Source organism: Malus sylvestris, chromosome 1, assembly GCF_916048215.2.
Source record: "Malus sylvestris chromosome 1, drMalSylv7.2, whole genome shotgun sequence".
In the NCBI taxonomy this organism is placed as follows: Eukaryota; Viridiplantae; Streptophyta; class Magnoliopsida; order Rosales; family Rosaceae; genus Malus; species Malus sylvestris.
The window spans coordinates 25,492,440-25,518,630 of NC_062260.1; the positions used below are offsets into that span (position 1 = coordinate 25,492,440).

The 26,191-nt window shown below is 36.3% G+C and overlaps 4 protein-coding genes and 1 pseudogene across 7 annotated transcripts; 4 read left to right on the forward strand and 1 right to left on the reverse strand.

The window, feature by feature from the left end:
- Positions 1 to 307: 307 nt before the first annotated feature.
- On the forward strand, positions 308 to 1,590 carry LOC126615022 (uncharacterized; annotated as a pseudogene).
- Positions 1,591 to 3,418: 1,828 nt separating this feature from the next.
- On the forward strand, positions 3,419 to 5,062 carry LOC126629176 (putative F-box protein At3g25750). Its single transcript, XM_050299115.1, has 2 exons — positions 3,419 to 3,494; positions 3,849 to 5,062. Exons 1-2 carry the CDS (start codon positions 3,485 to 3,487, stop codon positions 4,946 to 4,948), a joined length of 1,110 nt encoding a protein of 369 aa, XP_050155072.1. The 5' UTR covers positions 3,419 to 3,484; the 3' UTR covers positions 4,949 to 5,062.
- A 6,490-nt stretch (positions 5,063 to 11,552) lies between these two features.
- Positions 11,553 to 14,589, forward strand: LOC126629136 (putative glycerol-3-phosphate transporter 1). The gene is made up of 3 exons (XM_050299054.1): positions 11,553 to 11,720; positions 12,619 to 13,656; positions 13,786 to 14,589. Exons 2-3 carry the CDS (start codon positions 12,663 to 12,665, stop codon positions 14,346 to 14,348), a joined length of 1,557 nt encoding a protein of 518 aa, XP_050155011.1. The 5' UTR covers positions 11,553 to 11,720; positions 12,619 to 12,662; the 3' UTR covers positions 14,349 to 14,589.
- Positions 14,590 to 19,996: 5,407 nt separating this feature from the next.
- Positions 19,997 to 20,535, reverse strand: LOC126629228 (uncharacterized). The gene has a single exon (XM_050299191.1). The coding sequence runs from the start codon at positions 20,398 to 20,400 to the stop codon at positions 20,230 to 20,232; it is 171 nt and encodes a 56-aa protein (XP_050155148.1). The 5' UTR covers positions 20,401 to 20,535; the 3' UTR covers positions 19,997 to 20,229.
- Positions 20,536 to 20,849: 314 nt separating this feature from the next.
- On the forward strand, positions 20,850 to 25,965 carry LOC126629121 (E3 ubiquitin protein ligase RIN2-like). 4 transcript variants are annotated; one of them, XM_050299023.1, is made up of 14 exons: positions 20,916 to 21,020; positions 21,160 to 21,248; positions 21,496 to 21,936; positions 22,317 to 22,394; positions 22,560 to 22,646; positions 22,742 to 22,863; positions 23,276 to 23,372; positions 23,474 to 23,579; positions 23,755 to 23,924; positions 24,026 to 24,163; positions 24,241 to 24,308; positions 24,413 to 24,643; positions 25,007 to 25,388; positions 25,520 to 25,965. In XM_050299023.1, the coding sequence occupies exons 3-14, from the start codon at positions 21,697 to 21,699 to the stop codon at positions 25,574 to 25,576; spliced, it is 1,776 nt and encodes a 591-aa protein (XP_050154980.1). In that variant the 5' UTR covers positions 20,916 to 21,020; positions 21,160 to 21,248; positions 21,496 to 21,696; the 3' UTR covers positions 25,577 to 25,965. The 4 variants fall into 4 exon arrangements, with proteins under 4 accessions (XP_050154973.1, XP_050154998.1, XP_050154991.1 ...); XM_050299016.1 differs by lacking the exon at positions 21,160 to 21,248 and having other exon boundaries at positions 20,850 to 21,020; XM_050299041.1 differs by lacking the exon at positions 21,160 to 21,248 and having other exon boundaries at positions 20,850 to 21,020; positions 23,755 to 23,912.
- The last annotated feature ends 226 nt before the right edge of the window (positions 25,966 to 26,191 follow it).

The following is a 26,191-nucleotide window of genomic DNA, read 5'->3' on the forward strand; positions in this document are numbered from 1 at the left end:
AACCCGCTAAAATGAACTGATAATATGACTCGACCCAAACTCAACCGTTGCTCAATGTCAGGGATGCAATTGTAACGAAGCCATGTATATCCCTCAAAATAAAATATACATGGGTTCTTAAAATTAAACAGAAAAAGCAACGAAAAGGCCGGCTGGCAACCGACGGATTACATGAAGCAGATGGACCAAAATCAGAACAACAAAACGAGAACAACCGAGGTCCAATTTAATCCTTGGAATCCTATTTCCTTTGGAAGTATAATATTTTTGTGTATGAATAGGGCATGTAGGAGGCAGATCTCTCTTCCTGTCAAATAAAACCCTAACAGCAACTCCTGCCCTACCCAATCATGCCAAGGGAATCTATGGATCCAGGTCGGTTTTCTTATTAAAACTATTGATTTGATTACATAATTTTTTTTGTTTAGTTTGTGTTCAGTTAGTACTTTTTAATTTTATATATTTTGTGATTAGGAGATAAAACACTGTTTATTTATATATTTGTTTAGTTAGTGAAGTTGTGTACGTTGATCAAAGAATATAGGAACGTCGGTCTAATTCTTCATCATCAGCTCAGCGGACTAGTGTTTTTTATCTTTTGGTTCATGTCAGATTGGGTTGCGTTGTCTAGAGAGCTTTTAAATTTAGTTGTAGAGAGACTGGAGACGCCAAAAGAATTTAGCTTGGTTTGCAAGTCATGGAGTTTGGCTGCAAAGGATAAACAGACCCATTGTGCCGTCACGACAACCCCAATGATCTTCATTTCTTCCCACACAGAGTCACAGACAAGGATAAGTGGCATTTATACAATCCCTTGGATGACAAGGTTCTTAAAACCGAATTCAATTTGAGAAGACATGAACGAATTTTGTGGGTCTTCAAAAGGATGGTTAATCGCTGTCAATGGACGTCGAACTATATCACTAATAAATCCTTTCCTTACCACTGAAAAGTCAATAGTTGGCCTTCCTCCATTGAACCCTCCAAAGTTGGGTCAGGTTCAACATGAAAGTTATTATGTCTACCAGGCTACAAGTTCAGCGGATCCAATATCAGATGCCGAAAACTGCATTATTATGGTCATGTGTGAGATGTACAGTGCTTTTCTTCGACTGAACAAAGTAAGTGGAGTTATGCCCATGAAACGGTTGACATAAAATGGTGGTGTTGCTTCAAGATGTTGTTTAATTTGAAGACAGATTCTATGCTGTTTATGTTTATGGTAAACCCTATTCTTTTGATGCTATTACTACTGATCAGTCAATCTCTGATATGAAAGTTGTTGTACGCGAATGTGGAAGGCAGCACCATGGCTATAATGTCAAGATGTATCTTGTGGTTTGTAATGAGAAAACAATACTGATGGTTCAAATGTGCAGGGATGGTTTTGACGGTCATCGGAAACTAAAATTCAGAGTATTTGAACTAGATATCATCAAGGGTGAGTGGACGGAGAAGAACACTTTAGGTGACGTTGCTTTGTTTGTGTGTTATAACTCTTCAATATCTGTTTGTGCTACAAAGTCGGGATATCGACCAAATTGCATGTACTTCTTTAATGACGATGTTCGCGATGAAAAGAGGCCTTAAACTGCCCGGAGCTTATGATTGTGGTTACAACGTCGAGGAAACGAGGCTTTTGGAAAATCCTTGCCACGGAGATGCTGCTACTCTAATGAGGGAGACCGTTGTACCTTCGATATGGATCGTCCCAACTTCTAACTTGTAAAACGGTAGCTTTTTGTTTCTCTTGGTTTTCTTGGATATATTTGATATATGGATTTGGAACTATATGGTTTTAATTTGGAATTTGCAAAAATTATTATTTATCTACTAAACTTTCATTTCATGGTTTAGATTACAATCATCTCAAAAATAAAAGCAGGTAAAATGTTGCATCACGTGTTACTTAACAACAAACAACAGTAATTAAAAAACAAAGAGTGTTCTCACTTTAGACTTTAGGAAGGAATGCAAGAAGGACAAGGATTGTCGGCCCTCCCACTTTCGGTGCCCTCCCGTGCCCTCCTGTTTGTGTGGTCACGGTTAAGCCACGTCAATATTTTATATTACTATTCATTTTTGTCTTATTATCTCTATAAAAAAACAATATAAAATGTTAACGTGGCTTAACCGTGAGGGCAGACAATCCTTGTCCATGCAAGAAAAGAAACTACTTCATGGGGCAAGGTCCGCTATTGTCCCTTCACTTAGGGCTGTGAATCAGGGTCTAGCTTAAGAGGGAGGTGTAACTAGTGTTGCTGTCGTCAGTCCACCTAGTAACAAATCTATGAGAAAAGAAAAGTTTCTGTCTCCCTAAATCACAACATAAGAACGAGTAAAACAAGATAAAGAATCCCCTTCATTCTATGAACTTCTTTATTGTTTATTGTCGACTCCCCTCACCCGCAATTTCAATGGTCCACGATCGATTCACTCCCACCCACCTACACAAAGCGCAATATAATCCCCTGCAATCTCATGTTTAACTTAACGTCCAACAAAGGTAATCATTATTATATAATAAAAAAATTCATTTGCAGTTATGAATGCGGAGCTCCATTGCAGACTTCAGAGCCGGCTGCTCCGGGTTATTTGGACCCGGAGACGTATGCATTGGTATAGATTATGTGTATTTGGGCTGTCATTTGGTTGTGTATTTGTTTGGAATGTTTGATTTTTTAAGCAAGAAAAACACCTTAATTTTGAGTCGAAGTAGTTTTGTTGATGCTCCATAGATCACCTTTTTCATATTGAAATAGATCCTCTCTTGATCCGCTCCGTTCGGATTCTCCAAGCCCTCAATTCTGGACCTTTAGAATATTCAAAAAAAAAAAAAAAGAATCTATCTTCGATCACAAATTTTGTAGAGAGAAATAGATAGATGGAGATGGAGAACAAAAGACTAAGGAGGTAGAGAGGAAAGAAGATGAACATGAGAAGTTGAAGGCAAAATTTTTATTATTGATCTCAGGCCGTTCGATTTTCATATGAACATGCAAGATTGAATGATCTTGAGGATCCGAATGGAAAAAATCTGAAGAGGATCCTAAATTGAATGCTTTCCGAAGAATTGAGATTCTCTCATAATCTTTTCTAAGCAGACTCTCGGTATTGATTAAGACTGGCTGTTGATACAAGATCGTGCGGCTAGAATTGAATTTTAATTTTTTATCAATTTTTCACGTGAAGCGAGCTAAGTATCACTCTAAATATACATGCCATTACACAGACGGACTATTTAAAGCAGATGGGCCAAAATCACAAAAAACAAAACGAGAACAATCGAGGCCCAATGTTATCCTCGGAATCCTATTCCTTTTGGGAGTATATATATATTTTTTATCAGAAAATATTTTGTATATAAATAGCGGATATATTTTTCTTCCTGTCAAATAAGACCCTAACTCGGTGAGAGAAGATTTTGTTGTTGTTGTCGTCGTTAAAAATTAAAATAATAAAATTATTCTGTGTGCTAGAATCTATGGATCGAGGTATGTTTTCTTATTGAAACTGTTGATTTGATTACATAATTTTTTTTTAATGTATTTCATTAAGTGTTTAAAATATTTGTATCAATGAAAATATCGATATGTAAATTTGTGAAAACATCGATAGATGTATCGATATCGATTACCTTAGATAATAATTATGAAAATTTAAAATAAAACTTTGGAATGTCAAACACTGATTTAGACGAAACATAAGAGTTTTTCTTCCATGTTTAACCGAGATGTCGGAAATTTCAAACACTGGTTGCATTAGCGTTTTCCGATTTTTCTTTTTTATATTGGTCTAATTCTTCATCATCAGCTGACTTGTGTTTTTTATCTCTTGGTTCGAGTCAGATTGGGCTGCGTTGCCTAGAGAGCTTTTAAATTTAGTTGTAGAGAGAACGGAGTCGCCAAAAGAATTTAGCTTTGTTTGCAAGTCCTGGCGTTCGGTTGCGAAGGATACACAGAGCTATTGCGCCATCACGACAAACCCATTGCTCATGATACCTTCTCAATCATATTACAAGTGGAGTTTATACAATCCGGTGGATGACAAGGTTCTTAAAACCCAATTAAATTTGGCAAGACAACGATTTTGCGGGTCTTCAAAAGGCTGGTTAATCGTTGCGGATAAGAATCGTCTTGTATCGCTAATAAATCCGTTCTTTAGTAACGATGAAAAGAAAATAATTCGCCTTCCTCCACTGAGCCTGCCAAGTTTGATTCGGCTTCGACGTGAAAACTATGTTGTGTACAAGGCTACAATTTCAGCAGATCCAATACTAAATGCCGATAACTGCATTGTTACAGTGGTGTATGAGGACATCTGCCAATTGGCTTTTCTTCGACTCAACAAAGACAGTCAGTGGACTTATATCCTTGAAAAGGTTGACAGAGGATGGTGGCGCACGGTTGAAGAAGTTGTTCAATTTGAAGACAGATTCTATGCTGTGGATTTGTATGGTAAAGTCTTTTCTTTTGACGTTACTACTCCGTCTGTCGCACCGGTGAAAGTGGTCGGACGCGAATTTGACGGGGAGAACTGTTATGTCACGAGATACCTTGTGGTTTGTAATGAGAAAACAATACTGATGGTTCAAAGGTGCATGGTTGGTCTTGACGGTCACGAGACAAAAAGAATCAGTGTCTTTGAACTAAATATCAGCAAGGGTGAGTGGACGGAGAAGAACAGTTTAGGTGACGTTGCTTTGTTTGTGGGTGATAATTCTTCAGTATCTGTTTGTGCTTCAAAGTCGGGATGTCGAGCAAACTGCATATACTTCATTCATGATAATGTTGAAGGAGGGTTTGGACCGCGCGGAGCTTATGATTATGGTGTCTACAACGTCGAGGAAAAGAGGTTTTTAGAAAATCCTTTCCATAGAGATGCTGGGATTCTGATGAGCAAGGCCGTTGTATCTCCGTTATGGATTGCACCAACTTATAATTTGTAGAACAATATTTTTTGTTCTTCTTGGTTTTCTTGGATATATTTGATGTATGGATTTGGAACATTATGGTTTTAATTTGTAACTGCGCTATTGAATTGCTGTTTTTGTGTTTTGCAAGTCTGTTGGTGGGTTCTTTCGCATGGTCCTGCAAGCCTATGAATAGTACTATTATTTAGATGTGTCATATGAACCACCTTACGTAGACGCACTATGAATAGTCCAGATATCTGAATTCGTCAGCTCGGACAATCCCAAACACACAACCACTATAGTTTGTGATTGCTAACCTAGCGGATTATCAATTAATGCGACAGTAACAAAGGACTAGTGACTAGCATAGTTGGGCCCCAAATTAGTCCAATCCGAAACACTTCTGAAACGTCGAAACAAGAAAATGAAACTTCCGAGTGCCACATTCCTCCAAAGTCGTATCAATTGTCCCGTGGAGACAGACGAACGTTCCAGTATGGGCTAAGCGCGACGTTTCACGTGTCGCCAAAGAAGTGCATTGTTTTAGTGGCTTAAAACGCCACCCCTTAACGGAACCGGATCACCTCCATATCCATATATACTGAGTCTGCTGAGCAGGCGATTTGGACCGTTGAAATTTGATCAAACGACTACAATTATTATAACTTTTAGAGAGTCTTTTGTTTGTAGCCGTTAGATCAAATTTCAACTTCCTAGATCTCCTGCTCAGCAGGCTCAGTTTTATCGGATCTGGAAAGGATCCGATTCCCCATTAACCATCGACTTCGCCACGTCATCTAAACGTGTGTTGGCGACGTGCATTAACTGTTGAACACATATCCTCTCTGGATCTGTGCAACCAGAGCCTAGGGATCAATGGATCCGGACCATTGAAATTTGATCTAACGGTTATAATTATTATAACTTTTAGAGGGGCTCCTTGTTTGTAGCCGTTTGATCAAATTTTAATGGTCCAGATCTATTAATCCCCGGGCTCCAGTTGCACATATCCGGAGAGGATATGTGTTCTTAACTTTTAAATAATAATTGCATCCACTAAGTAATACTTGCTTCCTTGAATGGGAGAATGAACATATTTACATGTTATTCTCAGTCATCTTATGTTTTGACACAAGAATTTGGTTATTTCTTCAATTAACAGAGGGTTTTAATAGAAGAACCAAAATAATTGACTATAGACAATCTCATAAACCACTTATTTCTATTTTAAATCTCAGGCCAAAATGAGAAGTTATTCTAAGCTCAAGGACTATTTTGGCTAAAAGCCTATAATTTTTTTGTTATTTATACGACCATTTTCAAAAGGATAATGTTAGGGATATTAAATTTCAAAACTAAATTTTACAAACTAAATGATATGATTGTTGATTAACGTGCTTATTTTCTATAGGTAACACATCATTTAGTTTGCAAATTCAATTCAAAATTTTAATATCCCTAGCATTTCCCTTTTTAAAATGTAAATAAAAATAAATATTTGTGCATTGTAATTGGTGAATTAATGAGATCCATGAAACAAAATAATTAGAAAGATTAATTGACAACACATTTTTTTATGTCAATCCACAAACAATTGACATATTGGCTGGAACTTCTTCTTGCCTTCAAATTTGCTTAAGTGGTGTTCCACTAAGAATTCAATATCTTCTTTGGAGATGCTTAAAAATTTTAGGAATATTTTGGATGCGGTCCCTAATCACTATTGTACATTGATTGAAACCCTATTAGTTTTTAGATTTTAATCAAAGTCCCTCGACTTTGTACACATCAACATATTAGCATTAATCAATTTCCATGTCAACTATTTTATATTTTTAATTAAACATTATATTAAATATTGTAATATACAGCAATTAAATAAAATAAACTACCACATTTATGGATATAAAATCCCATAAGATTTGAAATTTAACTTTTATGGGATTAAACAACAAACTCTACCATTAGAAAACCTTAAACCAATTAAAAATTGGTGATTAAAATGTGGAAAATAAGTTATGAAAAGAATTGTTTTGATTTATTGAATATCATGATAAAAGATAAATGTTCCCATAAGAATGTACCCATGTACAATTATAGTAATTCACAAGAATGTACCTATATACAATTTCAACATTAAAACCCATATGCGACAACAACAAAAAAACAATGTTCCCATATAAACTCTTAATGTAAAAATTGATTAAAGGATAGAAAAATGGAAGCAAACCATAAGTAAGAGGTCTTAGGTTCGATTCTTGCCAAAGACGAGTTTGAACCATATTATTGCTAGCCCATTATGAGGCTAAGCCCACCATTCTCCCTTTAGTGTAGATAATATCGTTTATTAAAAAAAATTACTTAAGGGTACATACTATATAAATCTTATAGGAAAAAGTTATACATATATGGGTACAAAATACTTTAGAAGAAAAAGTTTCATGTACACAATGAAATTAAAATTGCATTCATAGTAATATAATGGTTGTTTGTTATGGTTTTGCAATATGATGGTCTTGGAGAAAAAGTAAGTTCAAAATTTTGTTGGCAAAATTTAATTTGAAGATACATATTCAATACAATAATGTTGAATTTGAATATAAACATAAATTTGAGTTAGAGAATTTTGGGATTTTAAGTTACGAACGTGATAATGTAATAAAAATTATAAATTAAAATTTGTAAAACAAATAAAAAGATGACATAGAAGTATTTTAACAGTAAAATGTTGAGGTGTACAAAATTAAGAGACTTTAACAAAAAACTAAAAACTAATAAAGTTTCAGTATGTGAACATTAATGATCGGGGACTTAATCCTAATTTTTTCAAAATTTTATTCATCGAAAATGTATGAAAGAGAGTGACTTTCATTTAATACATTTCGATGTCAAAGAGATATATTCGATAATAAAATTTATAGAATAAAATGAAGTTGCAATTATCAGTCATAAGTTGCGTGTCATATAGTCTTCATAGGCCCGGAATTTCGGCAGAGTATAAACGCAGCACGTCAGGTATAATATTCCATCTGGATATGCGAATATCCTTTTCCTGATCCGCATTCCGCCGCATGCTGCAGCTCTATTCGTGTTGTCGTAGGACAGTGGGCTGACGATTGCAGCACTTACTGAGTTGTTGGAATTACGTTTTTGCCACCCCTGTTTGGGGTGGTGACTTTTGATCAATTTAACGAAATTGCCCTTAGTTGATGAATGTCCGCTTTAGATGGGTTCATATTTTCTTTGTTTTAACTTTTAGGCAATGATTGGTTGCGTTCTAGACGACGTGAAAAACAGGTTCATATTTTCTTGGCTTTTTTAGTCAAAATGATCATTGAAATTTGTATAATTCCTTATTTTTGTTCTTAAGATTTCAAATCAATAAAAGTAATCATTGAGTTTGTCCATTATCAATCATTTTGATCATTCTATGAAACATATCCATTAAATAAGGGTAAAATGACAAAAATACTCTCAATTTTGTCAAACCATTTAGCCCATTGTTCATTAAATTGAGGGTATTTTTGTTATTTTAGTCCTTATTTAATATAATTTTTCATAGAAATACCAAAATGATTGATGGTAGACAAACTCATGGACAATTTCTATTGATTTCAAATCTCAAGGACCAAAGTGATGAGTTGTGCAAATCTCAGAGATCATTTTGACTAAAAAATCCATTTTCTTTTATTCCCTTATGTGGGTTGTGAAGGTTCTAAAAGACGCAAGGCGCTAGTTGGACGGCGGGCTGGGGCCTAGCGCATAGGCGGACTAGATGAATTTAAGTAAATCTATTGTATTTCGTGTAAATAAGTGTCTGTTTAAACTTAAAATATATATAATTTCATCATAAACTATAAAATAGAATGACATACATATTATGAAGTATTCGAACATAATGAAAACATGGGGAGCAAACATATAATGTGTGTTTATTTAAGTGCTCAATAAGTCTCTTACAATTTATCGGAAACAATAAAATGCAAAAGGAAAGTTATCTATTTTCTATCTAAGTGAGTTGTAACCTAGGCAGGTGTTTAGGCGGGTTTGGGCGAGCTAGGTGGTCTATGCGGTTTAGGTGGGCGCCTCAGCACACTCAGTAAGTCTAGGAGCCATTTCTTAATTTTCAAATGCCTAAGCATTAATCGGGTGATGGCTAGCCGCCTAGAGCCTAGGCGGAGATTTTTAGAACAGCTTGTAAGATCACATTGTTCTATATCTTCTTCAAAAGTTAATTGATTTTTTAGGGTTAGAAAAAAAGGCTGAGTAACGTTCTAAAAGTTGATATGGAGTTGCTTAAATTTTTTTAAAGTTTGGGCGTTAATTGTGTTTGGTAGATAAAACAATTCTTTGTCCTTTTCAAAGTTATGGGTTCAAAATAGCAAAAAGCAACTTTACGCATATTTATCAAGAAGCGCTTTTTTTATTGGACGTAGATGAATAATATCAATTAATGAAACTCTATATTGACAATCCTACCCATATCTTTTTTTTTGCTAAAAACACTTGTAGCACTATAATTTACCAAACATTTGTTTTTTTTTTCACAGTTGTTTATTCTCATAACACAATGCAAAAGCAATTTAAAAAAAAAAAAAACAAGTAACTCTAAACTAGTCCTAGGTGTTTCAGAGGGTGGACACGGTTTCAATATGTGACTATCGATTGTAAAAAGTAATTTACTTAAGATAAAAGTTCGATTCGTTTGAAAAAATTGCAATGTGGCAATGAAGGTGACGAGGATGAAAATGAAATCCAACATTCACTTTGTTTTATTTATGTTCTCATATTGTATGTGTAAGACACAATCTAATTAAGAATTCCCAAGTACGAATAATATTTAAAAAAAAAAAAGTTACATTGCAAATTCACTTTATATTGTGAGAAAAGAAAAAGCAACCAATGTTTTTAAGAATTATTGTCAAACTATGATTTGGAATCTCGGATTGATGTGTGTATGCCATTATTGCTTTTATAGTTATTATTATTATTATTATTTAGTATGCCATTATTGCTTTTATAGGTATTATTATTATTATTATTATTTAGTGGTTATGTGGTATCCGTCTTAGATTCAATATTTAGTTTGAGGTGCATATAGTTTTAGTACATCTGCCTCTTCAAGTTGGATTTAATTGGATTTTTTAAAGTTTTCTCAGGATTATTTATAAATCTGTTTTGTTATTTTGTCATACCATTTGGCCCATTGTTCATTAAATTGAGTGTGTTTTTGTTATTTTGGTCCTTATTTAATATAATTTTTCATAGAAATACCAAAATGATTGATGGTGGACAAACTCATAGACCATTTCTATTGATTTCAAATGTCAAGGACCAAAGTAATGGGTTATGCAAATCTTATGGACCATTTTGACTAAAAAAAAACTCATTTTCTTTATTCCCTTGTAATGTTCTAAAAGACGTTAGACACTAGTCAAACGGCGAGTTGGGGCCTAGCGCTTAGGCTGACTAGGTGAATTTAATTAAATATACTATATTTCGTGTAAATAAGTGTCAATTTATACTTAAATATATATAATTTCATCATAAACTAGAAAATAAAATGACATATATATTATGAAGTATTGGAACATAATGAAAACATGGGGAGCAAACATATAATGTGTGTTTATTTAAGTGTTAAATAAGTCTCTTACAATTTATTAAAAACAATAAAATGCAAAAAGAAAGTTATATATTTTTTATCTAAGTGAGTTGTAACCTAGGCAGATGTTTAAGCGGGTTTGGGCGGGCTAGGTGGTCTATGCGGTTTAGGCGAACACCTCAGCACACTCAGTAAGTCTAGGCGTCATTTCTTAATTTTCAAATACTTAGGCATTAATCAGGGTGGTAGTCAGCCGACTAGAGCCTAGGCGATGCTATGCGGGGATTTTTAGAACAGCTTGTGAGATCACATTGTTCTATATCTTCTTCAAAAGTTAATTGATTTTTTAGGGTGAGAAAAAAAGGTTGAGTAACTTTCTAAAAGTTGATTTGGAGTTGCTTAATTTTTTTTTTAAAGTTTGGGCGTTAATTGTGTTTGCTTAAATTTTCCATTTTTCAAACTATTCCCAATGTTAGTATTTTGCTTCACAAAACTAAAAAAAACATTGTTAGAAAATCGATATTTTAATCTAATCTATATAACAAAACAAAATTTACAAACTTAATGCAGAGATGAAGCTCATCGACTTAGCCAACTCTAATACGCTCAAATTTGCAAAGAATTTGTAATTAATGGAGACAAGAGTGTAAATCAAGAGTGCATTTTTGCTTACCATCATTTAGTGTGGTGTATGCTCACCATCATATTTATCACCGTTAGATAAGTTTGAATTTTGAGATTTGTTCATATTCACTAAACGAATCTCGAAATTCAAACTTATCTAACGATGATAAATAAAATAGTAAACATACACCACACAAAATGATGGTGAGAAAAAATACTCCAGTAAATCAATGGAGTTGTCTAGACTCTAGAGCGCCAAAACAGACGGAACCAACTTATCAGCCCACACAGCGGTATTTTCGTCATCACAGATTCCCACGTGAGCTACCAAATCCGAAAATCCGAAAATCCGAATACAGTGAAACAGTAACAAGAAGGGAAAGCGAGGGCAAATTCGGGATTCAACAACATAATATAGTATTACCACCAAGCTCACGTTGCTTGCTTTCTTTTGCGCGTTTTCTTTAAGAGCTCAAACTTCCACGGGATAAAAAACAGAGCATTTGAAGAAGGGGAGAAACACTGCAAATTCAAATACACAGAACAGTGCCGGCGGAAGCTCGGATCTACTGATAGGTATGCTCCTCAGCTGTGTATTTTCATGTAATTTCCATCTGGGTATTTGTTTGTTTTTTTTTTCTTTTCAAATTTTATGACCGTTTTTCTTCCTCTCAGTTATCTATCGATCCCTTTATTATTCTGGATTGTTTTTTAAATTTTGGGTTTCAGAATATTGACTCTAATTATATCTAAGGAAGAAATTTGAGGAATGGGTTGTTGTTCAAATATCCAATTTTGTTGGGCAAAGGATAAAGTTTTTGACCGTTTCGTTTCTCTTCTGTTCTTGTCGGTCAGAAGGTGGAAGGTTTTCAATTTTCCAGGAAAGGTCTTTGAAAAGAGAAATTAATTAATGGGGTTTGTTCTGATTGTTGAAAAGATTGTTACTTTTTTGTTTGTTTATTTTAATTTTTAAACTTTTTTTCTCCCTGTAATTCTGTGTAGTTTGAGGTGCATATTGTTTTAGTACATCTGCCTCTTCAAGTTGGATTTATTTGGATTTTTTGAAGTTTTCTCAGGATTATTTATAAATCTGCTTTTTTTTTTTACTGTTCCAATTGTTTAAATTTCTACTGGAATTGTGGCTACACTACTGAAGGTGTTTGACAAAAGTCTAGGGTTTGGGATTTCCTGCTGAATTAAAACTTTGTCAAGAATGTTTGGAAGTTGGGAATCATGGAATTGATAGATTTGAGCATGTTCCTCTCACTCAACAAATGTTGAAACTTTGGGCTATTTTATATGAATCTGTAGTTTATTAAATCATAGCAATTGGTAATTTCATTGGTTAAATTTCCTAATCTGAATATATTACTGGATTTTAATAGTTTGTGGTTTTTTTTTTTTTGGTTTACAACTTACAAGTTTGTATGCTGCTTGACTCACTCTTTCTTGTTTTTTTCTCTCTATCTTGAAGGTTTTAGTGGATAAGAGGAGGTAGTAATCAATTACTTGGGTTCAATGTCAGAGCCGGAACCTGAGACAAGTTACAGCAAGCCCCCGGGAATTCGGTTAGTAGAGCACATAAGGAGATCGCCCCTTTCCTACAAAACCCACCAAGCCATTGTTCTGGTTGTTACATTTGTAGCATATGCTAGCTACCACGCCGCTCGAAAAACCACGAGCGTGGTCAAGAGTACTCTTGATCCCCAATCTTCGGTTACGAGCTTAATGTCTTGGCCATGGAGGATGAGTTACTTAAGTAAGCCAGATCAAAGCAGAAGGTTTTCTCGGGTTCTTGGAGATGGATGGGCCCCATTTAATGGATCAGATGGCACAGCCTTGCTTGGTGAAGTAGACCTAGCTTTCCTGGCTGTGTATGCCATAGGAATGTACTTCTCCGGACACTTGGGTGATAGAACGAATTTACGAATCTTCCTAACAATCGGAATGGTGGGAGCAGGGGTGTTTACGGCAGCATTTGGAGTTGGATATTGGGCAAATATTCACACCTTCTATTACTTCCTCGGCGTTCAAATGCTTGCCGGTTTGTTCCAATCGACCGGATGGCCTTCAGTAGTTGCAGTTGTTGGTAATTGGTTTGGGAAGAAGAAGAGAGGGCTGATTATGGGTATATGGAATGCTCACACTTCTGTTGGGAATATTACAGGGTCTTTGGTTGCTTCAGCCCTACTGGGATACGGGTGGGGTTGGTCCTTTGTAGTTCCGGGTCTTATAATCGCTACTGTTGGTGTGGTGGTTTTTCTGTTCTTGCCTGTTAGTCCGGAGGATGTTGGAGCCAGTGAAGAAGATGAATTGCACTCTCCCAAGAAAATCGGGGAAGGAGTAACGGAACCATTGTTGGAACCAGAGGCAAAAGTGCAGGAGAGCGCTGTCGGGTTCATAGAAGCTTGGAAAATTCCCGGAGTGGCTCCTTTCGCTCTATGCCTCTTCTTTTCAAAACTGGTTGCTTATACATTTCTATACTGGCTTCCCTTCTACATTACAAACACAGGTACTTTAACTTGCTGTTTTGAATTTGTTGTTGTGTTAATTGCATTTCTCGATTTGCTTTTGTATATGTCATGATTCTTCATATCGATTCTTGTTATTGACTTGCATTACTTGTTTGTACATGTTGCAGCTATTGACGGAAAGTATTTATCCAGTGAAGCAGCTGGTAACTTATCCACATTGTTCGATGTTGGAGGTGTTCTTGGGGGAATCCTTGCCGGCCATATGTCTGACCGCTTAGGTGCCAGAGCCATAACAGCTGCAAGTTTCATGTACTGTGCTATCCCTGCTCTCTTTTTCTACCGAAGCTATGGACACGTATCCATAACTGTGAACATTGTACTCATGTTCATCACCGGCATGTTTGTGAACGGGCCATATGCTCTAATAACAACAGCCGTCTCAGCTGATCTCGGAACACACAGCTCATTGCGTGGGAACTCGAGGGCATTGGCGACCGTGACAGCAATCATAGATGGAACAGGGTCCGTTGGGGCTGCCATTGGACCGTTGCTGACCGGCTACATTTCAGCCATAAGCTGGAGTGCAGTTTTCACAATGCTGATGGGAGCAGCTCTGATTGCAGGGCTGCTTCTGACTAGGCTTGTCGTGGCCGAAGTTGCTGCAAAGATTGAAGAATCAAGATCGCGAGGGTCTGCATCACGGCCTCAACCTGCAGCAATCGATGTGTGATAATTATAGAGAAGAAGAACCTGGTTTTTTAATGAAGAGGTGACGGTCCTCCATAGTCATAGGAAGTAGAGGTTTTTTCCTAAACCTTCTCCCCAGTTGTACCTCAAATTGAAGGGGAAGGGGAAGAAGAAAGGGTGTTGCGTCTTTGTATTATACGTTTGTACATTATTTGTACGTTTTGTGAAACTAATTACATCATGATTGGGGAGGATGACAAATTAAGTCATCCCGGAACCAAAAATTCCATTTGTTGGCTGCTTCTTTTATGTGCTTGAAAAACTGGTTAAGGAAACGTCTTTGCAGTAGTATCTGGTTGCTCAAACACCGAAAAGCATCCATATGTAGGGCGACAATGGTAGGGAAATGTTCTTCTCTTAGAACTTAGAAGACAACCGGAAAATATCACTATGACGGAGTTTTCAAGCTAATCAACGCAATATGTCCAACTTTTTCACATACTATTGCATAATTGACTTAAGATATCATCATAGTAGTAGCGTCCGATTGCGGCCGCAGAAATTGATTGTACGGGAAGGAGCTTTAGATCCTGAGGAGTAATAAGGACCACTCGAAGCTTGTGCTCCTTGCTGTGTGTGGGGAACCAAAGAAGCTTTTGGCATAGCTAAATGCTCACCACAGCCACAAGAACCTGAAATCCTTTGGGTTTTGGGAAAGGGAATGGTATGCAGGTAATCCATTTGCCATGCAACTACAAGAACGGTTGGCGGGAGATTATTGGTGCTAATATTATAGGCCCTCCTTAAAAGTCAGTCTTGACAATGACATTGAAGAAAAAGATGATGCATTTTTCATCTACTTTGAGTGTCGGATTCAAATACCCTCCCTTATTTATTTGTTTGATGGCAGACTTTTATATATAGAGAAATTTTTGTGGATATTGAAAATTCTGTTTTGTAGTGTTCTTATTTCAAGTATTATAATATGTGTAGACGATATAGTTATTAAGTCTTATTTTTTAAATTTAATAATAAAGAAATATATTTATACGTGTAGTGGAATACACGGTAGTGTTTTAGGTATACAAATAAAGTATAATGTTGCACAACCCCAATTTCCCTTATGCTCCCCTAGCTAGTAATATACTAAATGACCAGGGTAGTACGGAAGTTCTTCTGCGAAAAGCATGTATGCTCTCACAAGTGTTTTGGAAGCACTTTCATTAGAATCACATCAAAACTTCTATACAAAGTTCAATTGTTCGTGTGGAAATCACATATGCTAATAAGCAAATACGAACTTAGTAACCACTTACGCAGAAAGTACTTCTCAAGTGAAAAGTGCTTTAGCCCTTAAATGGAGAGAAAATTTATAAAAGGTTGGTGCATGCTTACATGGTAATAAAAATAATAAACATTACTGGAGTCCATCCGTGACAATTGCGTCTCAATAATAGCGGTTTAGTGATTGCGACGGACAATTTTCCTTGGTATAGTGTTGTGTAACATGTTTGTTGCATTTCGAGAGATTTTTAAGTTTGCTAATAACACTGTTTGACATATCAAGTATTATAATATAAGTGGTTAGATACTTAAAAAATAATTCCAACTACTTATACTATGATACCTAATGTACCGAACTGTATTCCCGACATACTGAAAAATCTGCCCTTGCCTCACCTAATAAACCACACGAATTCACCACAAATAAGATAGTGTCATACTGATTTATCCGCAAATATATTAAATATTCAAGCACTAAGATTAAATTAATAACCTCTTTAACCATTTGTTGGCTGCTTCATTTTTGTGCTTGAAAAACTGGTTGAGGAAATTTCTTTGCTGAAGTATATGGTTGCCCAAACACTGAAAAACATCCATTTGTAGGGTGACAATAATAGAGAAATGTTCTTCTCTTAGAAGATATCGGGAATATAACTGTGATAGATTTTCAAACTAATCACGAAATGTGTTCAACTTTTTCGCAGGATAGTGCATAATTAGCTGACGGATTTTCAAATTAATCATAAAATGTGTCAACTTTTTCACAGGATAGTGCATAATTGGCTTAAGATGTCACCATAGTATCGTCCAGTTACGTAAAAAGATTGTCGTCGCTATATATATATATATATAAAGAAGTCAACAGAAGATGTTGATGTGGCTTAATCGTGACTGTTCAAATAGGAGGAGAAAAGAGGAGAGGGGAGGAAAAAAAAAAAAAAAAAAAAAAAAAGAGTAAGGAGAATCCTATTCCGAAGAAGCGTGTGCTTTGCTATGTGTGGGGGACAAAAGAAGCTTTTGGCTAGGGGTGGGCACGGTTTGGTTCGGTGCGGTTTTGAAGCCAAAACCGAAATGAAATCAAACCGTTTAGTTCGGTTTGGTGCGGTTTCAAACGGTTTTGGTTTGATTTTTAAGAAAAAATGTACAATTTTCAATTTAACATATTAATAAACATTTCCTAATAGCAATAGGAAAAAGAGATTTGTTATGTAAACAATTAGCATGTTGCATGTAGTTGTGATGTTAAAATATGTTTGTGCAACAAAAGGGTGTCCCTTACAATGTTTATCATAAAACAAGTTGAATAAATTTGAATTCATTAAACATGAGCGAAACTTTGATACTAGAATATGTGATATCATACTTCAAATGAGTGGACTTTATTAGATCATTGTTCGACTCTTAATAACAAGTTAGTCCACCCTTGTACATATATGTGTGTGATAGTATAAAATAACAAAGGTCCTTCAAGTTAATGAACGAAAGAAAGTGATGAATGATGATATTCTAGTGTGGTGGAGTACTAAACTAAGTGTATGGATTCTAACAAACAACAAATTAAAACATGAAATATAATATGGACATTTAATTAAATATTTATTAATATTTGCGGTGCGGTTTTCAAAAGCCAAAACCGAAACCAAACCGTTTTCTATGTTGCGGTTTGGTTTCAAAACCGAAACCGTTTTAAAACCGCAAAACCAAACAGTTTGGTGCGGTTCGATTTGGTTCGTGTTTCGATTTCGGTTTTCGGTTCTAAGTGCCCACCCCTACTTTTGGCATAAGGGAATGGTAGGCAGCCATTTGCCATGCAGCTACAAGAAGGCTTGGTGGGGGATTATTGGTGCTAGTAAGTCTTTTTATATTACACGCCCCCCTTAAAAGCCAGTCTTGACAATGACTTGAAGAAAAAGATGATGCATTTTTCATCTACTTTTTGAGTGTCGCTATTTTCGGATTGAAATATGCTTCCTTATTTGTTTGACGTCGGCTATTTTGTAGTGTTTTCATTTCACGTATTATAATATGAACATATAACACAATTAATGTTATATTTCTAAAGTTTATTAATAAAAATATATATTTACACGTGTAGGAGAATACGCAGTATTGTTTTGGTTATATAAATAAAGTATAATGTTGCACAACCCCAATTCCCCTTATTCTCCCATAGCTAGTAATAAACTAATCTGATGCGGGTTGTTCGGAAGTTCTTCCGTGAAAAGTACTATGCTCACAAGCGTTTTGTCGAAAGCACTTTGATTAGATTTACATCAAAATTACACTCCAATTTTTCATGTGGAAATCACATATAAGAATTTGAATACGAACTTAGCAGTGGCTTATGCAAAAAGCACTTCTCATGTGAAAACCGCTTTAGCCCTTTGGGAAAACACTGCTTAAAGGGATCGTTGACTTAAAAGGACAGAAAATTTATAAAAGGCTGGTGCATGATTACATGGCAGTAAAAAGATTAACATTGCTGGATGCATAATCCATCCGTAGCTATTGCATGATTTGCATCTCAATAATGGTGGTTTAGTGATGGCGACATACAATTTTCCTTGGTACGGTGCCGTGTTTTGATACGTTTTCTCACACATTTGTTGCCTTCAATATGCTTGGAACGCGGTCTGATACACATGTCATAATACAAGTGGTTGAATACTTAAGTTTTTTTTTCCAACTATTTATATTATGATATTTGATGTATCGACATATAAAAATTTTCTTGTTGCCTCAACTAACAAGCCACACAAATCGCAGAATTAACTCACGGATTAAACTTTAATCAAATCCGACTCCACTTTCTTATCCACCACAAATAAGACAGTGTCATACTGATTTCTCCGTAATTCGATTAAATATTCAGGCACTAAGATTAAATTAATAACCTCTTTAACCATTTACTAATCCGATTTATATGAACCACAAACTTAGCTGCATGATCATGTCGCAATTCAAGCACTACGATTAAATTAATAACCCTCTTTAAGTATTTACTAATGAGATTCAAAATGAATCTGAACCACGAACGATATAGAAGCCGATCATTTTATAAGTATTTTCCGACCAAATTTTGTCCGTGGCAATGGATAGCGATTTTCACACTTTCATTTTGTCCGTCTGCTAGAGTCGAGTAAACAAAAGCAACACGCGATCAGGGCCAATCAGATAAATCCTTGTTTTGGATGTTATCCAGCCCATTTAGGATGAAATACACCGGAAGGCCCAAGACTGCAGGAGTAACAGAAGAAAACTGCACCAGCAGGAAGAAGAAACACTAGCAGGAAGGATAAGAACAAGCAGAGAAACACAGCCAAACGAGGCAGAAAAAACATTACGGCTAGAAGGAGGAAGTAACATAAGGAATTCAACACCGCCTAAGGCGGGAAAGATTCATTCCGGAAGATCCTGTAATTTATCACTCCAAATTGAATAAATCACCAACTGCTAAACGAAACCTTCCTGACAGTAGCAGACAGCCACGAGAGTGACCAACGCTTGCAGTCCCTAATTGTTCCTACCCTACCAAAAATTTAATCCTACTGGCTGCGTTTAAGCGTCATTAAGACATTATAACATAATCAATAGAACACAAAAGACACAGACAGTTAGTTGCCATCAGCTAACGTGATTCTACGCAAAGCTAGACACGTAAAATGAATAATTGCAGCCAGCAACGAAACCATGCTGCATTGAAGGAAACATCGTACCAAATATAACCGTGAAGAGGAAGAACCTTCTCAACAGAATGCCAGACCAAGAGAAGAAATGTCAGAGGCTGATAATAAATCCTACAGACTGTTTGGGCGATCCGAAGGAAAAAAACTACAATGAAATCAGAAAGATGTCTCAAGGAAGCATGTTACGAATTGACTTGAAAAAGTGAAAGCACCATGTTACGAAGAAAAAAGAAGCCTACTCTACGATGGCACTTCGTATGACCTCGAATCATTATATATTCACTTCAAGATCTTTCTAGATCACAACCCGGAATTGTGACTCGAATAACATAACATTAACTTAATGATGGATCATGCCAAAGTGTACTAATTCTGCTCCCTAATGTTTCTAAAAATTGGACATCCACCTCACACGCAATAATTTTTGCTCAACGATAATCGCCATTGAGCATCCATTATCATACGCATGTCTAAGCCATTAAATTGATCTGCTAAAAGGGCTGAATTCTAACTGCTGACTGCTTTCAATAAGTGAACCTGCACACTCCCACTCGATACTCTGCACTAAATGCGTACTATCAACTATCGAGCGAAATCTCTAATTCTTCGATAAAACCATAATTACCCAACAATAACTTTTGCTCAAAAGCGATTCGACTGAAAAATCTTCACATACAGCCATGTTTACACAAATGCAGGCACAGCAGTGAAGTGCATAAAATTGTAAAACTGCTTCAAGGCTTTTCATTTACCATAACAAAAAGAGCATACATTTTGCATTGAATCGAAACCCGAAGCCCGAAAGCAACGAGTTCATCACAAATTACCTGTAACATTTTATCCAGCAAAAAATTCATAACCGTGTACTGATCACTTAAGTTAATATTAAAGCAGAAGAATTTCCCAAAACGAGAACCTGGGTCGGGAACCGCGTCGTTGAGGAAGCAAGCAATCCTAGTCGTCGTCTCGCTTTTTGGGCTTGCGGTACTTCTCCTCGTATTGCTTGGCGATGAAGACGGCAGTGTCGCCGAGCTTCTTGATGTTCGGAACGTCGTAGTTTTGGGCTATGTAGATCCCGGCGACCGTGCCCACTAGGAAGGAGAAGCTGCTCTTGATTATCCCCATCCGAATTTGCAGAACAACAATCGATTCAAATCGATTTCTAGGGCTCCCGATTTGAATTCGCGGGTTTTTATGGGGAAGAAGACATTGGGGCCTCTCAGAAAATTCTCTGTTACGACGCTGTCGTTTTCGGTGAGTCAACGTACAACCGTCCAATGCACCATTTATTTAATTTTTTTCAGGTCTTATTTTATTTTTTTTTTTGAGAATTTTAACAAAAATTTTATCAGTTCAAAGAAAAATAATATTTTTATATTAAAAAAATCAAATTTTTATGTTTATTTTATTTTTATTTTTAAAATTCAAAATTTTCAAATCATTTTGTTTTAGTTTTTTTTTTTAATTTATCGTTAAAATTTAGGATCTTGCTTTCCACTTGCCGCAAAAATTGACTCAGCCAATAAACTGTCTTTTAGTAAATAAACAAAATAATAAAAAAGTTAAAAAAAAACATAAACAGTCTTTTAATCAAAATATAAAAACCAAAAATCAAAATTAATAAAATTAAAATCCACCTCCCTCTCTCTCCTCTCTCTCTCTCTCTCTCTCTCTCTCCAACGCGGGTGAAATTTGCAGAAACTCCCCACCGGCGCAGCGGTCAGCGTCGTCTCAGCTCTAATCAGGTCCTTAATTTCTCAACCTTTGCTGATTTTTCATTTATTACTCCCAAAGATCGAACCTTTCTGCTTTGATTTCGCTTAATCACCCTTGGTTTCGAGCTTTTTACAGTTTTACCCGCGTTTTCATGGCTTCGAATTATAGGGCTTCTCGATTTTATGCTTTGGCTGTTTCTAATAGCAATTACAGGAGAAAGCCGATTCCTTTTGTTTGAATTATATATATTTTTTCAGGTATCTATGCAACTTGATCATTCGCTGGCATCCAATTTGTCACATTTTGTTGGCAATTATAGTTTCGATTTCGAATTTTTTTCTAAAATGATTGAAATGATCACTGATCTGGGTTTAAAGAGTTAATTGTTTATTAATTAGGAATTGTTTAGCATTCTAACAGCTCGTTCTAGTCATTGTTGTTGATTGTAGTGTTCTTCATTGTTGTTTTGAGAAACTGCTCATCAATGCCGCTTTTTCGTGGCAGGTCGTACAGTTTCAATCTGAGAATTTACCATCGTATGTTGACGATTAATTCCCCGTCATGTTTGAAGCTAGCTTGAGGTCTATGCCCCGATTTTTTACTCCAATGACAAGATATGGTCAAAATGAGGAAGGGATCTTGCTAATTCAGTGGTGATGAGAATTTTGGAGTTGGGGTTTAGTAAAGAGGTTGAATTTGTTACCAATGGGTTTGAGATATATAGCCATCTCTGCGGCATGTACAGCGATAAGCTTTGCAGGTCTCCAGTTGTGGACGGAAACTTCTTTAGTTAAACTAAAATCGGATGGACTGATTGCAGAGAATTTGATTAATGCGGCCAATTTTGGCCATGTATTTGATCTGCTTTTGGGTTCTTATACTACCGTCGGACTGCTGGCAAATTTTGTACTCAATGCATTTATTTTACTCGTTCTATGTCTCAAGGTAATATTTTACCTCATCTGGAAACTTCTGTTGTTGCAAAACTGTAAGTTTGATGGATGCATGAACTAGTGCAGTGGGTTTATAAACTTTATATTACAGTGAATAGGAGATTTATTAGTTTGTGGGTCACAGTTGTTGCTATCGGTTCTAGTATTACTTTCATATGTTGTGCCAGTTTGATGAATTTTGGCAAGAAACAAATTTTCTACATTTCCTGCTAGAGACGGTTAGTTTGTTTTAAGATACCAGATGCCATTATTGAAACATGCAATAAAAATCTTGGAGCTACTAAACTACTCATTGTCTGTTTTCTTTTATGTATGTGAAATTTGTTTGAGGAAGGTTGATTTGATCATCTAATGTCTGTTTCTAATCTGCAGACTATATTCTTTGTGGAGTTGTATCCTTCTGAAACTCGCAAATTAATTGAACGCCTTATCAATTATGTTATTTACAAGGTGAATACTTTAACTTGCTGTCAGTTAATTTGCTTGCTACCAGTAGACTCACTACTTTAACGTGATAAACTTTCCTTTTTAATTGTTTTATAATACTTGGTGTTTATAACTCTGTATTAATATGTATTGTTCAATGATTTATGTTTATCGATGAATGTCAAACAGGGCACTTTTCTACCCCTGGTCATCCCTCCTACAATATATCATGCGGGCATGTGGTCAGTCTGGTTGATTGTTCTTTGTTCTTTAAAGGTATATAACATGATATTTATCAAGAACATGATGTTTATGGAAGTATAAAAGTAAGTGCATACCTTTTTACCTATCTTTTCTATGTACTTATATAGATGTTTCAAGCTTTGGCTCGAGATCGACTTGAACGGTTGAATGCATCCCCTTCTGCCACACCATGGACGTATTTTCGTGTGTATTCAGTGTTATTGCTGGTGCTCACCGTTGACATTTTCTGGTATTGCTTTATCACTTTTCTTGGAGTACGAATTAGCTCTCTTGCATGTCACTTATAATGTCCATTTTGGGTGCATAACAGGATAACACCACAGGTTACTGGGTGAAATACTCTTTTATTTTATCTTTAAAAAATTTTCTGTGTTTCTCTAGCAGTATTAAACCACTCCAATGCTACCTTTCTAGGCTAAGTTTTTCTTTTGCCAGGACTAGATCATCAATCAGCTTGGATTTTTTATTCCCAAAACCTGCCGAGAAAATACTTATAGTGGATCGGTTGTTTAGTATTCTGAAATTATTTAATTGATTCATGAAGTCGTTGTTCACATAACTGTGTGTTGCTCCTCTCTCGTTGCATGAGTTTGTATTACTGAGAATTGGTTCATTCTGTATATTTTGCTCGGTGCTTGCAGGATAAGGCTGTGTGTGGTGATATATAAAACACTGGGTTTATCCATGTTTCTCCTGTTATTATTTGAGCCTTTCAGTATTGCATTTGAGACACTGCAGGTAATCTCCTGGGAATTTTGTCATGAAATGTTATCATGTTATCTGTCAAATTTTAAAAAATAGTTGACAGGGTTGGTTGGCTTGTCACAATGCTTTTGTAGGCTATTTTGGTGCATGGATTTCAGTTAGTTGATATATGGATCCATCATTCAGCATGGGATAGTTCAAATTGCGAGGGGTCTAAATTATTTGATACATCAGCAGCTGGTAGTTCTCCAAATTTATTTTTATTTTCTCACATCGTAAATAGGGTTGTTGGGGATGTTCCTATTTTCTATAGTACGTTGTATTGGTAACGGCTTACTTGAGTTTTCGGATCTAAATTGGGGGTTATATGTAGTCAGGTTATAGTAGTTACTATTTTCATTTTGTCTCACTGCAGGTTTATTGTTGGAATGGAAAGGCAGTCTTACTCGGAATTTGGGATTTGTTCTTGACATGGCAACATTGTTAATGGCCCTTGGTCACTACGTGCATATTTGGTGGCTTCATGGCATGGCATTCCATCTGGTGGATGCAATCCTTTTTCTAAACATACGTGTAAATATTTGTGTAAATATTTTCATTCTACTTTCTATTGGAACATCTGTTTTCTTTCTTACTTGATTCCCCAATATCATCTTATTCCTAATTAAGGATTCATTATTGAGCAGGCCTTGCTAAGTGCAATTTTAAAACGTATAAAAGGGTTCATCAAACTGAGGAAAGCCTTAGGTGCTCTTCATGCAGCACTTCCAGATGCAACATCTGAAGAACTACGAGCATATGATGATGAATGTGCAATTTGTAGGGTATGATTAGTTTTTCCCCGAAATTGGTTACTATTTCAGTTTTTTGTTGGCTCCCAAACTCACTTGGAAAATGGCAGGAACCTATGGCTAAGGCCAAAAGACTACACTGCAGTCACCTTTTTCATCTTGCGTGCTTGAGATCTTGGTATGGTTCATATTATTTGTTAAGTATACCCTTACGTTTTCATAATTTTTAATTTTAAAGCATGTGGTGCCTAGGAAGATGATGAAAGTTATTAATAATTCCAGGTTGGATCAAGGTTTGAACGAGATATATTCATGTCCGACTTGTCGCAAGCCACTTTTTGTGGGCAGACCTGAAAATGAAGTACATTCCCGCAGTGAAGGAACTTCGAATGATGAGCAGCTTGCTCGTCAAATAAGTTCAGGACTTGATCGACAAAATACTCCTGGACATGCAATACCTGCTGGTGTGTTTCCCAATCAGGCTCAGAACCCTGCAGAAGGTGATCCATGGAGGTACGAAACCTTATTTAGGAAGTATTGTAGTTTCTCTTTGTAATAAATTCCATAGGGTGATTAGATTCCAGTTCATAAACAAGAAGACAAATACTCTGTATGGTTGCATAATCCTTAAAGATGCATGCAAAACAGGCACTCCGCGTCGCTTTTTCCTTAAACTGTTTGATTGCGAAGTAATAGAAAGCAAACAATTTCTTTCCCGTTGCTGTTTATTCCTTATAAGCTCAGATGCTGTAAAAGAAATTAAATCTGTTAGAATAAAACCGCATCAGGTAAAGACTTCCATTAAAAAGAAAACATAATTGTTTATTAGTTTATATAATACACAATATATATCATGCTTCTCCTTATGGCCCATAGGGGTGCAGGACTGGATCCAGATTGGTTGCATACTTGGCCAAGTCAGGGAGTTGACGGGGCAGGTCCTTCTACAGCCATAGGATCTGTTGGACTGGGGAGAGTTCAGATGATGATGAGGCATCTTGCATCTGTAGGGGAGACATATGCCCAAACAGCCCTCGAAGATAGTGCGTGGAGCCTCTGGCCTATGAATGCCCCACAGGTTGCTGCAACTGGTCCACCTATTCCTCCAGCTGACGATGGAAGAAACCAAGGAGGAGCAAGGAATTTACGTATGAGGACCCCCTCACGTACTGTGAATGACAACCTAGCAAACATACTTGCCATGGCTGAGACGGTGAGGGAAGTTCTGCCTCATATGCCAGATGACCTAATTTTCCAGGTACAGTTTATTTTTACGACACAGTTATGCTTTTCGTACGAATATATTGTCAATTGTCATTTTATAACAATTATATCGAAGCTTGTTTTTAAACTTTGATTTTACATTCCGTAATGTATTACGTTTCACAGGATTTGCAGCGAACGAATTCAGTTACAGTTACTGTGAATAATCTTCTCCAGATGTGACGACGAGGCAATGTATCTTCTTTTGTTGTAATGTGTTCCCAAGTACCCGAAACTAGTTGAGGTTGTCTAAACACCACGATCGTCCTCTGTGAGACTGATTCCCCACCCACAGTGTACATAAAGGCAGCTCACCGGATCACTTTTACCGACGGAAGACGGAAAAGAGGCACAAGTATAGTTTCTTTGTTTTGTAATTCCCCTGGGAAAAATAAATTTTCGACGTTGTGTATCGTTTACAGATAAATAGATTGTTGTTTCCTGTGGTTTCGAATTCGCCATTCGGCTGGCTCGGCCAGAAGACTTGGTGCATACACGAAATCTCTGCTGTGGTTCATAGCTTTGCAAGAAATATGCACAAATAGAATGAGTTACGAAGTTTTAATCGAAAATAGGATTGGAGGGACATCAAAACGAATAATATATTTGTGACTTATACAATACGAGGGACGTATTCTATACTTTCGTATGCATACCCATTCGTGTGTATATTGAGTGGAACGACAGGAGATGAAAGTAGTCAAGGAGCAAAACGCCGGCTGAACGACATGGGCGCCGAGATGACCAAGAAATGCTGTGTTTGTAGTCGACATGAGTTGGGCTGTTTTGTCAAGGCAC

Coding starts and splice junctions, on each gene's coding strand:
- LOC126629136 (XM_050299054.1), top strand. CDS start 12,663: ATGTCAGAGCCGGAACCTGAGACAAGTTACAGCAAGCCCCCGGGAATT. Junction 13,657..13,785: donor CTTCTACATTACAAACACAG/GTACTTTAACTT, acceptor TACATGTTGCAG/CTATTGACGGAAAGTATTTA.
- LOC126629228 (XM_050299191.1), bottom strand. CDS start 20,400: ATGGGGATAATCAAGAGCAGCTTCTCCTTCCTAGTGGGCACGGTCGCC.
- LOC126629121 (XM_050299016.1), top strand. CDS start 21,697: ATGGGTTTGAGATATATAGCCATCTCTGCGGCATGTACAGCGATAAGC. Junction 22,395..22,559: donor TCAATTATGTTATTTACAAG/GTGAATACTTTA, acceptor AATGTCAAACAG/GGCACTTTTCTACCCCTGGT. Junction 22,864..23,275: donor CTCACCGTTGACATTTTCTG/GTATTGCTTTAT, acceptor CGGTGCTTGCAG/GATAAGGCTGTGTGTGGTGA.